The 15,138-nt window shown below is 40.5% G+C and overlaps 1 protein-coding gene across 4 annotated transcripts in view; it reads right to left on the bottom strand.

Annotated features, from left to right (window-relative positions):
* ARHGEF28 (Rho guanine nucleotide exchange factor 28) overlaps positions 1 to 14,444 on the bottom strand; it is a 158,765-nt gene extending 144,321 nt beyond the window's left edge. For all 4 annotated transcript variants that reach the window (XM_067569267.1, XM_067569268.1, XM_067569273.1 and 1 more), the window contains exons 1-2: positions 14,093 to 14,444; positions 587 to 630 (exon numbers count right to left, since the gene is read on the bottom strand). In XM_067569267.1, coding sequence (XP_067425368.1) covers positions 587 to 619 — 33 coding nt within the window. In that variant the 5' untranslated portion in view covers positions 620 to 630; positions 14,093 to 14,444. The remainder of the gene's footprint in view (positions 1 to 586; positions 631 to 14,092) is intronic.
* Between the last annotated feature and the right edge of the window lie 694 nt (positions 14,445 to 15,138).

Raw genomic sequence — 15,138 nt, 5'->3', positions numbered from 1 at the left:
TAAAGAGTCCAGCAAACTAAGTTTTATTCATTGTATATCCTATTCTGCTTCAAAGTTCGATGGCTTTTTGAACTCTGGTGGAGTTCCGTTATTTTTAGGGTGTCATTATGCAAAAACCTCTGGTCCAATCAGTTCAAATTTTGTTAAAAAATTCTACCTTAGCCCCATATATAGCCTACTACTTTTGAGACTGAGAGGACTTTTTTTTTGGTACATGATGAGGAAGGAAAGCCCCAAGGGGGAGAGGACAAATTTGGGTTTATCACAGAAACACGGTTGCAATTTTAAAGTATGGAGTAACTGGTTTCCCTCCATAAGTATTATCTGTTTCTAAGTACAGAAATTAAGAAAATCTAAAACAATTACCATAAAGGGAAAATAATTTTAAACTGACTTCAGCAATGTGAGCCATCATTTTCAAATAACACTATCCCTAGAAAAGCTTGAATTAGACAGTAACATTCAGCGGCCTAAAGTCTCAGTCAACCAGAGAACAGTTTTCTGTTTCATTCATTCTGCCTTTGAATAAGCTGTTTTCCAAAAGAAAGAGCCTCTCAGGGCAAAAGCCTAACATTGTAGAACTTACATAAAGAGGTACTTCAGTGCAGCTCAGCTCCATTGTTACAGCATCTACAAACAGAATAAACCAGAGTAATTATCAAACACTGAATCACGGGGCACTGATACTATTCAGGTTCTTATAGCACACCAATCACCATGGTGTCTGAATATCTTCCAGAATGAGGACATTAAGAGACTAAATATATCAAATGTGCAGTTCTTCCCCATTTTCTTACCTCCAAGGGAAAAGAAATGCATGTGTGGTATTAGAGGAGGGGTTATTTCTAGTAAATATGCGGTGTGCTTTTTTCAATACTGTACATAGGAAAATAAACAAAACGGGTCAGTGAACATTTCTGAGTCCAGCCACCAAGATGTTACTATTGACAGTAAGTGTAGTATTAAAATTTGTTGAGTATATAAACGGAGACAGAGAAAGGGATTGTAAATATGATCCACGGATGTGGTTGCATCTACCCTTGTATTTAACCCCAAAATTAAAGTGTCCGGTTTTGTGGGGGGAGGGTTGTTTGTTTTTAACTTCTCCATATAAGAATCCCACAGGCTGGAGGGGTTAATCACTAATTGCCTAAAAAAAGCACCGAAAGTGACAAGCAACTGCATAGAGTAATTTAACAAATGCATCTTAGATGATCAATTTCAATTATTACCCTTTTAATATAGTCAAGATAATGCTGATTTATAGTATTATATTTCAATTTCTTCCTTCAATGCATATACAGAGACCATTCCCTAAACATAAAATTAGAAAAAAAATCAAACTGGAAGCAACTCCAAGCCTTTAGAAAACCAAGGTGGATGAACATACTAAATACAAGTCCTCTCATCAAAACAGGAAAAAGAAAGCCTGTACAAAAAAGGAGGCTGTACCAACTCAGACGTGACTTTGCTGTTAAAGTTGAACATTTTCCAGTGATAATACAATTATGTTGTACACAGCCTGTTCACGCATATGCATAGCCTGCTATGAGTCAAATATAACTGGAATCTTTCCCCTTCTACATGCTGCAGAATTTACTTGCTGGTTTCCACCATGAAAAACAAAACTTCTTTAGCAAACTGTCTATTTATACTAGTCTCATATAGCCCATCTTTTCATATGCACACAAGCAAAACTGGGTAGGCTGCTGTGTTTTGATTTTCACACAATTTTGACAAAAAGGCAAAATCCTTTGCAAGAACATTGAGCACAAACATCAAACCAAGGCCAACCTTTCACACCATAAGCTCTGTAGATCTCCTCCTATATCGCATTCATTCTGAAACCAAGGTCTGGATTAGGAGGGCAAGCATTGAGGGGGGTTAATTTGACTACTGTTTGTTTGCTAAGTCAGTATTAGTCAATTAGCTAGACTCAGATAGAAGTACTTGTTTTGTTTTGTTGGGGGAGACGTGAGGGGAGGAAGTTGGGTTCAAGGTGCCTTGATCCGACTGCCAAGCACAGACTAGGTTCTTTAGTTATTCTGCAACTGGCCCGGAATCTGATTCTGAGACTAACATCTAAAGCACACTCGTGTTTGTACAGATTAAAATGGGTTAGAAAAGGTAGAGCCAAAAAGTTGTTTCTTGAGGAATTATATAAGACACTATTTTCCATATTTCAGAAAGGATGAAGCACATTATCTCCTATCTTGGATCTCTCATCAAGTCAAAATTATTGCCACCAACATGTTATATTTATAAACAAGTCAGCAGGAACTGCATCATTTGGTGTCATGCATGAGAGTGAAATGAAAGGCACATTACATCTGCTTTTGAACTGCGACACGCCAGCTAGCAGCACCTCCACAATGTTCTCCTCTATTTTGTAGGGAATCTATTAATCTCCAACTGTGCATGTACATAAAGGAGTCCAGAGACCATCAGACAAACCCACACAACCTCTTTTACAACATGAACGCTGACCCTCACATAAATTGTAGTAGCATCTCAATAAAACAAGACATGCATCTAATTATGCTCTGACAATAGATATAATCCCAAGAGATATACACCAACCTCCTCTCATTCTGCATGAGTGCACAGAGGGATGGGAAAGGCAGGGCTCTCTATGCCCTCTCCCTATTCCAGTGCATTTATGCAAGGAGCGGCATAATTTAGTCCTTAATTTGGGGATTATGAGTGTGCAAATGATCAGACTTGTACAACTCTGCATTTATTAGAAAGTGACGTTCGTACCATGCATACGGCACACAAAATAAATAAAATTCACTAAAAGCATGGACCTAACATGCACGTTCCCTCATGCTTTATTTATATGCTATTTAAATCATAGGCTCTTCAGGACAGGGGTCTCTCTCTTCACATCCACATGTAAAGTGTGTCGCATTATGTTGATGCCATATAGACAATAAATAATAATATAAATATGTAGGTCATTTGAATCACAATTTCCCCATATAAATGTTTACTTACCTAGCCTTTTAATTATTAGGATTAACTGATTGATATTTGTATAGCACTTTAAATATGTAAATCACAATTAACATACTAAGCAGCTACTAAATTTCCAATGAGGTCTTGAATTTGGCCTATAATCTTGCTCACATGATATGTATAACCATACGAAAATCAAACAAACACAATTTTTATTGAATTCCTAATGTGTCACTGAGTTACAAAAACAGACTGGTAGAACTCAACAACTAAATTTTAAACTTATTTACAATGAAGATATCTGTTTCCTCAAGCAGGTGATTCTACTAGTATTTTTATATTTTTCTAATAAATACCCATAATCTGGAAACTGCATGACCTTATGAAAATATTAAACGTCGTGGAGAATGTTGGCTGTTCTGGTTTAAAACATGCTTGTGATATTCTATAAACAAACCTTCTGATAATCATCAATTTATAATGGTGTTACTTTGAAACAAAAGGACATTTAATTGATCCTCTTTTCACTTCCTGCACAGGAAGTTGTTAACGTCAACATATATAAAACTAATGTTCTAAGCAAACAGTTCTGCTTTGCTGTTTCTTTTGCATTTGTTTTGATGGCAGTTGTTATTTAGAAGTTCCGCACAAATGACCCAATCCGCCCCCCCCACCCCCAGTGCTTAGCTCAAGTCACTCAGCTGGCTGCTGGGAATCACTGAAATTCATTAAAGATAAATGCAGAGCACTATATTTAGGAAGGAAAAATCAAATACCTAACTACAAAATTAGAAATAACTAGCTAGGCAGTAGTACTACCGAAAAGGATCTGGGGGTTATAGTGGATCACAAATTGAATATGAGCCAACAATGTGATGCTGCTCCAAAAGAGGCAAATGTCATTCTGGGATGGATTAGCAGAAGTGTTGTCTATAAAACAGGGTAGGAAATCGTTCCATTCTACACGTCACTGGTGAAGCATCAGCTGGAGTACTGTCTCCAGTTTCAGGCACCACACTGTAAGAAAGATGTGAACAAATTAAAGAGAGTTCAAAGAAGAGAAACAAAAATGATAAAAGGTTTTGAAAACATGACCTATGAGGAAATATTGAAAGAATTAGGCATGTTTAGTCTTGAGAAGAGAAGGCTGAATGGGGACATGATAGCAGTCTTCAAATATATTGAGAGCTGGTATAGAGGGATTGGTGATCAATTGTTCTCCATATCCACTTAAGGCAGCAGAAGAGGTAATCGGTTAAGTATGCAGGAAGGGAGATTCAGGTTAGATATTAGGGAAAATGTCTAACTAGAAGACTATCAAGTTCTGGAACAGTTTACCTAGGGAGGTTGTGGAATTCCCATCACTGAACATTTTTAGGAACGTTAGACAAACCACCTGTCAGAGATGGTCAAAGTATACTTAACCTTACATCAGCATGGCAGGATGGACTAGACAACCTCCTGAGGTCCCTTCCAGCCCTGCATTTCTATCATTCTATGACTATGGGAGAAATCTTTCCACGTAGACCTTGGAACCAGAATGAAGTTACTCTGCAGCCACTACTTCAGCCTAAGAAATGGAATAGATGTCCAGGGTTCTGACACCACATCACCCACCATCCCTGGAGGATTCAGGAGGCAGCAGATGGTCTCCAATGCCAAGCCAAACTGCCACCATAGACCTACTGCACACAACTGCACTGAGAGGCACTAAGGAGTAGCTGCACTGAGCACAAGTACAGACCCCATACACAGTTTCCTGGCATACACACATCCCTCCACAGAGCAGAACTATATCAGTTCCCTTGTGTGAGGTGGTCAATGTGGGAGCTGGGAGAGAGAATTGGGAAGGATTTGGGCCAAAAAGATCACAATTTCTCGTTTCAGCCTTCTCCCACTGAAGTCAAACTCCCATTAACTTCAATAGTTATAGGACCAATAAATAACAAATCAGATCATTCCTTGTTACAGGCACGTTTGAGTCAGTGCAGTAGTGAACTTAAAAGTTTTTGCCTAATTATGTGCCATAATTTGGAGACGTCCAAGGCACACGTTTATTGTGCAGTATAGTTGAATACTTCGGTTTTATCTAAGAAAATATTGCACCAAGTACATCAATTTAGACTATCTTACCACTGGAACGAATGGGAAATCTGTGAATTTCATAATTGTTGTAGGTAGATTTTATCTCATGATTATCCCCAAAGTTTAAAAAACAGAATTAAGCTAACAAGAATTTTTTAAAATATCTAGTTTGCCACTCTCCCCAAGGGAAATTGAATTTCCTGTGACCTAACCTACTTGAGATGGCTAAGAATGTTTATTATTTTTACCATAGTTAAGATACATTTTAACAATATTTTACTTATTTACGTCAAAAAATCTTAAAATTATATTCCAGTTTTCTTTTTCTTTTTTAAACACTATTGCTTCTAGTTTTTAAATGTTTTTTTCCCCCAAGTACCAGGAGTACCTTTCCTAAGGGCCACAAGAAGGAAATCTGTCACTAGAAAATGTGAATGGAAGTGTGCCATGCTGAGAGTATTTTAATGGAAAAGATTTATGTTATCAAACCTTTTCAGTTTGTACATATTTGAGAAATTAGATAATGGAAAGTACACAGGAGAAATTCCAGTAATAATGTCTTTATCGTGCTTGACAAGGTGATTATCGGATAGCCAAATTACTTATTAATGGTGTTTTTTCTAGGAGAATTTTCTGAGACTATTATTTGGATTGCAGTAGCACCTCTGTGTGTTAGATGCTTTCTAAACAGAGAAGGACGTATTTCCTGACCCAAAGTCTAAGGCTTGATCCCACAAGCTGGCCTGTAAGTCAGTATTTGAGCCTCATCCTTCCCACAAATGAGATGTTTATTCATGAGATAAATAAATATAGTAAATAAGTAGAGATTTTAGGCCCCGATCCTGCATTGTGATCCAAGAGAGGCAAACTGCTGCACCGTTAAACTTGGGGCTCCACACAGGTAAGCAGTCTGACCGCCTGGGTCAGATTCAGAATGCAGGACTGGGGCCTCAGTCATTTAGTATTTGTAGGCCTTTCAGAATAAAGTCTGGCATAAAAGGTAATAAATCAAATTAATATTTTTATTACCTTTTAAACTGTATGTAAAATACAATGTTATGTCTGTAGACACAACATTTGTATGTTCCTTTTTGCATAATGGTCCAACATCTCTATACCACAGACACATTGTCACCCCATAATTTGTAGTGTAAAGTACTAAAAACAGAAATTGACCTGTGAAAATAAACCTGTAGTTAAAACCTCTGAGAGCACTGGAATTTATATCTCATTTACATGTTTGTGGTGCCCCGTACTTTAATTCATGTTTGTAAAACACTTTAAGGAATATAAATCCTATTATTATTTTAGAGGCCAGCGCCCCCAAATTTGATTATTGATAGATTGAGAGCAACATGAAACAAAGTATTTATATTTCAACAATAGTGACCTATCTAGAGATTATTAGCAGACAAGCAAATACTTCCACTGCACCACGACAGTAATTTTAGAACTAATGCTGCTTGTCCTCATAAAATGCTTTGTATGTTGTAAAAGCTCAATGGTACATGCATTATTCTATCACCCAAGTTACACATTGCTGCTGCTAACACGGTTTTATAAATAGATTGAAAATTACTTTGTATCATACTGTTTTTATATATATACACACACACACCTATGATACACTCATTGCCCCTTATAAAAATTCTGAGATCCTGCAGTGGTGCTTAGAAAGCCAGCCACTTCCAATAAAATACTGCTGGCCCAAGCTGCTTTATTGCAACATATGTGGCAACTAAACAATACATTATATACCAAAAAGCACTATCATCCTTTCCTGACTGTCAGGACACACTGCACAGAGATCAGATCTTATTCAGTACAGAATGTTCTTTTATGCACAGCTGTTTGCCCTGGACTAAAACGAAAAGATCTTTAAGTAATTCAGTGAAAGAAAAAAAAAGTGGCCAGCTAAAGCAAGCATGTGATGACTACTTCATTCCAAGATGCATGGATTTACACCATTATAGCCAACGTTTTTCAACTCAGTCAATTCTAATTCTGATTAAGATGCATAGCATGAACTGGGGGGGGGGGGGAACTCAGCGACCATCCTGGCAGTCACCTTCATTTACTTCACGATAATATTATTCAAAGTGAGAAGTAAAATAATCCCTTACCTATAAATGTATAATGAAGCATCTTGCATAGATCTTGATCACCTCACCATGCACTAGTCTGCTCTTATAAACAACTCTCAGCTAAAACTTATTTTACAACACACTTCTCATCGTATTTGGGACTAAAATAAAAGATCACTTATTTTCTTGAAGATAAATCACCCAATTCACTGCTCAGTTAACATACTGCTTTAATTAGTTAAAACCACCATTATTTTGTGTTGCATTGCAGAGAAAATATTTAAAAACCCATAGAAAAAATAAAAATGTGAATTGTTTGAAAATGTAAAGGTAAGGTTACACCTTATTAAAAAAAAAAAAAAAGGAAAAAGTATATATATGTATAATTAAGGTCACTTAAACTCAGTTTTTGTTAGCATTGCCAGAGTCCCATTGTACCGCTCTTGCTCCTTTAATACCAGTTTTGGAAGCTGTGTTACTTCTTAATACATGTTTTCTAATATCAGAAGGCACCAGCCTATTGATGAAGATATTTACTAAGAAGCCATTCTACCGAGACAATAATTTAGTACCACCATTAAAACCAATCTTTCTTTCTCCATCATTTTTCATAGGACTCCACAAAACTCACAGTCATAGGCAGGAAGGATCATAAAAACCCTCCCTTGTACAGTTCACTGGTAAAAGTACTTAATAAGTGAATCCTAGAGCATTGCTTTTATAACTGTGTTCAAACATGTAGTCCAGTACTAAGTGTGATAGTTCATTACCATTTCCACCTTTGACTTTTCCACATAAGCGCTCTAACCTCATGAATAAAGTCTAGGAGATATCTATACCAAGCTATACTAGTTGTGTGTCTCATGACACTTTTGTAATATGCAGTTAATCAAACTTTTAGAGCAGTGGGAAATGGCTGCCATGGGTATGCTATTTGTCTAAATCAGGAATTGTTGAAATACATCTATGGAGAGATAAGGTTGTCTCAATTCTTGTTCTAAGGGTGGAACAGAGTTAAGGTTGTTTGTGTGACCTTAGCTATATAGCTGCATACTTTCACATGACGGGGTTTTCTGTAAAGTAGAATGTTTGTTATTCCTGAATTTCTAGGTTAACATCTGAGTTGAGACAATACAAACTTGGTTGGTTGGTTGGTTGGTTTGTTTGTTTTTTGCTAAAGTGATGCATTCTTTCAATTTTAACTGCAGATTAAAGTTGTGTTTGCTAGGAAACTTCCTTCAGTTTTTCAAAATCCACAAGCTCTTCCAGCTGCTACCCTCCCCTTACATTCCCCCTCTTGCAGAACTAATTTCTTCAGAATAAAGGTTCCCTTTTCTCTTCCTTCTCCAAGTGGGCAGATCATGAGCTCTGCAAGTGAGAGTTTGAAAGTTCCACAGGAAGGGCGGGAGGGAGCTCCATTCCTCCATAGCATGAGCAGTAGCTGTACTGAGGGTATGTCTTCACTGACGGCGGCAAATTCACCGCTGTCAGATCGATGTATCCAGATCAACTGAGCAGTCAGTGAAGACCCGCTCGATCCGCAAGTTGGCACGTTAAAACCATCCCCTTCACGTGGCGTAGCGCTGCGTCGACAGGTATGCATTTCCCGTTGGCGCAGCACAATGAAGACGCCACGTAGAAGAAGAGTTACGAAGTCAATGGGAGTTACGCAAGCTACTCTGCGTAGCTCGCGTAACTCCAGTCAACTGCTGCCGAATTTCAAGGTAAGTGCAGACCAGGCCTCAGGCTCACAAAGGATACACATTCAGTCATGGACTGTAGCAGACTAAATTTACAATTCTTCCTGCTGTCTTCCTTAAAATGTGGCAGCACTATGTGAAAATTGGCATGGTAGGTTTCTGTATTTATTGCCTCTCAGTGATTCTGGGCCAAATTTGCTCAGTTTACAGATAAAAAGATCTCTCTCCTCTACACCCCACCTTCAAATGTCGGCAATGCAAACTGAACCGGAGCTCCAAGAATCAAGGTGTGGCTTTTTTTATTCACATGCTGTCACTAGTAATAAAGATTTTGCAATTAAAACTTGCTTAAACAATTATGTTGATGATGCATGAGGCAGAATGGATTTCTGTTCACTCTCCCACGGCCAAGTTAACACTGCAGAGCAATCAAGGAGGAAGTAGTAGTAACATTTTTGTCAGTAAAATCATCAGATATGTTTTGAAGAGTCACAGGAGCAGATTTTGTTGGGTAAAATGGTATCATTTTTAAGTTGTCTCTTTCTGATCAGAAATACAGTTCAGTGTTGTTTATGGCTGTCAGTATCCATCTCAATGATACTCAGAGTGTAAGTGATCACTGATATGGATCAAAGTCAGTGGTAATTGAAAAATCAATATATATTTTTAAACAGTTATCACTGTATATTTTTTAAAAAGAATTTGAAACTGTATTTGATAAGTGTCAAGATACTTAGAAAAGCCATTCAGAGCCAAATGGAGTAAAACACAATCAGTCGGCAGAGCTGAGAACTATATACAAAAAGAAGTTTAGATGCATGAAAAGCTGTGATTGTAGTGATGATTTATAAGTACCCACTTTACATATACTAAACACAGTTTTCATTACAAAGCTACACTGTAGATTAAATGTTTCGGTATAGACAGAGAAACATTTTCACATGTAGATCTAAGATGCATGTACAAATCCTATGTCTGCATTTGCAAATGGACTCCTGGGTGTACAAAATGAATAACTGTCCACCTAAGCAATCATATATGCACACAAATGAGGAATGTGCATTTTGGGCTACTTCTGAAAACGGGTTTTCAAACTATGAAACTCAGCTCAAATGATCGTAATGCAACAAAAGTTAATTTGCTTTTTGATGTACAATAACATTTCCCAACCTCTAGGTAAGGCACTAGTGATATAGATCAATTTCTGCCATATACACCACATGCTCCATGCTCTTGATTTTGATATGAAAATTGAGTAAATAGATGTCTCAGTCACCTGCATCATCTAAGCAGTCAACAAGAGTTGTATGACCTCTTAATTAACGCAAAAGTAAGGGAGTCCCACATTAGTTGATAGCTGGAATAACCTAATCATCTATTCTGTTGTATAAAAATATCCAGGTTCTAGAAATGTAGTGAAGATTCTCTCATCTACCTTGGCACAGTGAATATTAATATAACTGCCACAGTGAGTGCAAGTGTCTGTGGGATGCAGATATAATCTAGAGCTATGCGTTGCTCTTGCTCCATAGAGAAGCTCCAAATGTTGTCAACAGCAGCTGTGAGCAGCGACCTAGAATTTAAGTTATCCTTCTGACTATTCTTGCTTAATCCACTTTTCCCTTCAGTACTGATACAGTTTGGTAATCCATTTTGGGTCTTGTATATAAAAATATCACAGACCTCATGACATTTGACTACAATCTATACATGCAAGTACAAGGCATCTCTGCAGGCTGCAGTATATCATACAGATAGCTTCTATAGAAGTAGTATGGCTAGCTGGAAAATGGAAATGATTCATGGAAAGTGAATGGATCTGGGGAAACAGAGTAGCACAGAGACCATAATGTTGTTGGGTTTTTTTATTATAGTGAACATTAAACATTAATGTGCCAGCCAAAGGAGAGATTTTGAGGCAAGATCTGAAGAGTCAATAGGAAAATTTCTATTTTCAGGACTTCAAATGTATCACCGTGTGCCACCTAGGTACAACATAGAGCTCTGCTCCATGTTTCTCTCTCACACAAGTTCTTCCATCATTCACCACACACAGCTACATAAGGGTCCATGGAGGCTATTCAATGCATTGAACTGGAGTGGCTCAGCTGCCTGTGGGGACATGGAGAATTCCTCCTTTGAGCCCCCTCTCCTTATATCTGTGCAATGCATGGCCCAGATCTAAGATGGGCACTCAGCAGATTTGTATTTTACCTTGCACCAGGTCACAAGATACAACAGCACAGTCTTGCTCATGCAAGTAAAAGCAACATAAGTATGGCTGTGATTTGGTGACTCAGGAAGCCTTACATCTCTATAGTAAAAACAATAAACTATATCTGATCAATAAATACAAGTCTGATGCATTTTTAATAAACTTGAGGAGCCTCCTGAACAACCTGGGTTCAGTATTATGTCATCACCAACTAGCTCTGCTAGAGTAAAGGGTCTTTCAGTGTAAAGAAATATTTCCAGAAATTCATCACTTGACCATAACCTTTGGCTATAATGAGATGAAGCCTAGCAGTGACGGTATCATTTTAATTATTATTGTTATGATAACACCTATTAGCCCCTTTGAACTAGGCATAGTACGAGCACACAGTAAGTGAGAGCACATGCCCCAAAGAGTCTACAGTATTATCATCATCCCCATTTTACAGATTGGAAATTGGGGCACAAAGGTATTAAGTGACTGACCCAAGGCCACACTGGAAGTCTGTGGCAGAGGTGAGAACTGAAGCCAGATCTCTGAATCACAGTCCAGTGCCTTCACCATAGACCAACCTTCCTATCATTCTTGAAGCACATACTTCAAAGGTTATTTGGATTAAAAAAAAAAGTTAAGCCATTCTGTACAGCACAGTTTTCTGAAATGTCACGCGTGCACAGTGCTGAAGTTTGAACAGGAAAAGCTCCCAATGGAGTCTACAAGATTTTTGGCTGAATTAGAACAGCAGTTTTAAGCTCATTGGGAGAATATTGCTGTATATTAAATAATGGATTGTGGGCTTCAAAACAGAAGCAGAAATGCTTGAGTTAAAGACTCACTTAAAAGCCCAGCTGAATTTCCTGATTTATTATTTTTAAAAACATACTAGACCATAGGATCTTGCTCCTCAATTTCATTATTTTATCAAGTATACAAAAGCTGCTCTGGAAGAAGAAAACCAAAACAAACATGTTTTTAGTATAAACATTTATGAAAATACCAGTCTCTGATGTTATTTATGTATTTGTTTCTGGCTTGCTAATGTATACAGTTTTGTGGAGACAAAGATAACTCTTTGTCCATGTAGGAAACTTGACAGATGGCCCTTTAACATTCCTCCACTGGCAGTCCCTCCTATACTACACCAGGTCGAAGTATCTCATCTTCACCTTCAAGGCCTTGGCACAGTTCCCTCATCCTATATGGCAGATGATGTCTTCTTCCACATTTTCCCGTTCTTTCCCTCCTCTAGTGACACCAGACTTCATGCCCTGTTCCTACACCCATTCTCACCTCTGACACTATTCCAGGCAATCTCCTATGCCATTTTACCAAGCCTTTTCTCATTCAAATACCTCCTAAAAACCTATTTCTAAAAAGCATACAGGAACTCAACTTATAATAATGATGAAAAAAATACAAAAGGCTCTCAATTATCCCCACCTCTAGATTTACCAGTACATCCTGTCTTCCTTGTGTCTGAATCTTAGAATGCAAATTCTTTGGGGAATGGACTGTCTTCATTTTTGTCATTGTACAGTGCTCAGCACATCATCAGCAATAAATCAATTTTTAAAAGCTATTTTAAAGCCTCTCTTTGTATCAGATCCATCCAGAGTGAGAATTCATGGAATTCTACAATGCAAGTATGAGTTTGGAAGCTTAGAGGCAATTTGATAAAATACCAGGGAACATGGCAAAAACCATTCCCATCAGATTCTCAAAAACTTTTTTTTATTTTTATTTTTATTATATAAAAAACTTTTACTATTTTCTTTCAGAACTTTTTTTTTTTTTTTAGATTTCCAGTTCACTCCTCTAATCTATGTGTTTTTGTTGTTACTGCTGCTGTTCAGTTGAAACAATGTTTTGCTCCAGTTCAGAAGTACCAGTATAAGGATTTTGTAATACAGCTGTAATGTAAGAAACTCACAAAGTCCTAGCTTATTATTTCTGCCTTCTGCTACTCAATGACGTACTATCAAAACACGCAAAAGTGCTGGTGCTTAGCTCAAACTCGGGGGAAAATTAGCTGGAGCTTAACTGCTGCTCTCTTTGCACCCTGTGTTGGTACAGCTGGGATCATCTTGGGAATCTACTTGTTTGCTGGAAGCTAACACCTGGTTCACCAGATGCTCTGATGACAGCCCAGTCAGACCTACACTCTTGTATAAGACCAGCCTGGGAACATAAATTCATAACTTTGCCAGACACCAGAAATCATGGTTTTAATTTAAAAAAACACCATAACATAGCTAATTATAACAATCTGTAGCCCCACTAATGCTCCTTTTTGTCCTATGATTACAGGGGTCTTAATGGGCCAGTTTCATCTTGAATGGTTTAGCACAGGAGTGAGTTGTTCATAGGCGGCCTGCGGGCCAAATCCTGACCACCAAATGCTTTCGAATGGACCCTGAAATCTTTTTATTCACTTCTTATCACCATCATTTCCTCTGGAGTCTGGTCCTTGACTGTACCTGCCAAACCGTAATGGACAACCCCGGCTCCAGCATTACTTAGCGCTTACTCCAGCTCTTCCACCTTGCGGCTAGCCGGGCCGCTCTGAGCGCCTGTCCCCGCGCTGAAGAGGAGTTCTGCGGGGCTGCAGAGCCGGGCTGCAGCGGGTTCAAGCCGAGCTCTTCCCTCACCCACCTTGGCTCTAACGTCCTGGGACCGGCACCGAGAGGACCGCAAGGCTGCGTCCGGCACACACCTGGCCGCCGAGCTCTCCCTGAGAGGCACGGGCAGCCCCGGCGGGAGCCGCCCTTGGCAGGGAGGTGATGGGCTCCTCACGGGAGCCGGGCCCTCCCGCAGGTGTGCGACCTGCCCGGCAAACGCACCCAAAGCCAGAGGACGGGCAGCCCCCCACCTCCCTCTCCAAGGACCCCAACACGAGCGGTGGCCAGTTCTGCCCCCCCCCCCGCTCCTCTCGTCCCGCACTGCCGCCGCTGGGCTGGGGGCACCCACCAGCCCTGAGCCCCGCCCAGCCACCCCCGGCCAGGCGGCCCCTCAGCGAAACCCCCGCGCAAACGCCGGGCTGCAAACTTTACCTGGCGGGGAGGCCGGCGTTAGGCTACGCCCGGCTCAGGCGGGCCCCTGGCGGCTGGAGACCCGCCGCTGGAGAAGGCGCCTCAGAGAAACTCAGCGACTAGCGCCGCCGACTGCTAAGCTAGCGCGGCGGCGGCTCAGTCGGGCAGCCGAGGGGAGGAGCCCGGCGCTGCACAGCCCCGGCGGACCTGCTGCTGCTGCGCGTGAGCGCCCCACCGCCTCCACGAGCCGGGGGGAGGGCCGCGCTCAGCCCTCTCCCGCTGCCGAGGCTCCTGCTGCTGCCCGGCTTCTAGGGAGCGTCGGCTGCTGCCCAGCTGGGGGCACAGAGGCATCGGGGCGCCGGGGCAGGGCCGGGCTGCCTCTCTAGCACCCCTCAGCCAGCAGCGGCAACAGGAGCATAGCTGGCCCCACACGTTATAACTCAGGACTGGCAGGCACCCGCCCGTAGCAGATTTTATTTGTCTTTTGGTTTCCCCATCATTTTAAGGCTCCGACCCCCCACAGCGAACTAGCCAGCAAGAGAGAGAGTGGAGGTTCTCAGGCAATCACAGGCCTCCAGCAGCTGGAGCTTTAATCTTTGTCTACACTAGCACTTAGGCCAGCAAAACTTTTGTCACTCAGGGGTGTGAAAAAACAAAAACAAAAAACCAACTCTGAGTGACATAAGTTTTGGCTTGTGTGGGCAGCATTAGGTCGTCAGGAGGCGCTCTCCGGCTGATACAGCTACTGCCACTTGGGTAGGTTGTTGTATTATGTCAGCGGGAGAGTTCTCGCCCATCAACATAACACAGCTCCAGAAGAGCTCTTAGCAGTACCAATACAGCTGTGCCGCTGTATGTTTTAAGTGTAGACTAGGGCATGGTTTACACTAGAAACTTGTGTTGACCAAAGTCAGCTTTTTGCACCAAAATGGTGGTGTACACACTGCAATCACCCCCCAGTCAACCCAGCTCCCCTGATTTTGTGACAAAAAGCCACCTCCATGAGAGGCGTAGAGTTTTTTGCGCCAAACTTTTAGCAACAACGTATCAAGGTAGACACTGTGCTT

Source organism: Emydura macquarii, unplaced genomic scaffold (assembly GCF_026122565.2).
Source record: "Emydura macquarii macquarii isolate MOO-44397 ecotype Brisbane River unplaced genomic scaffold, CSIRO-AGI_Emac_v2 contig_2897, whole genome shotgun sequence".
Lineage (NCBI taxonomy): Eukaryota > Metazoa > Chordata > Testudines > Chelidae > Emydura > Emydura macquarii.
The sequence above is the reverse complement of the archived record's forward strand: the minus strand, read 5'-3'. Positions and strand labels throughout refer to the sequence as shown.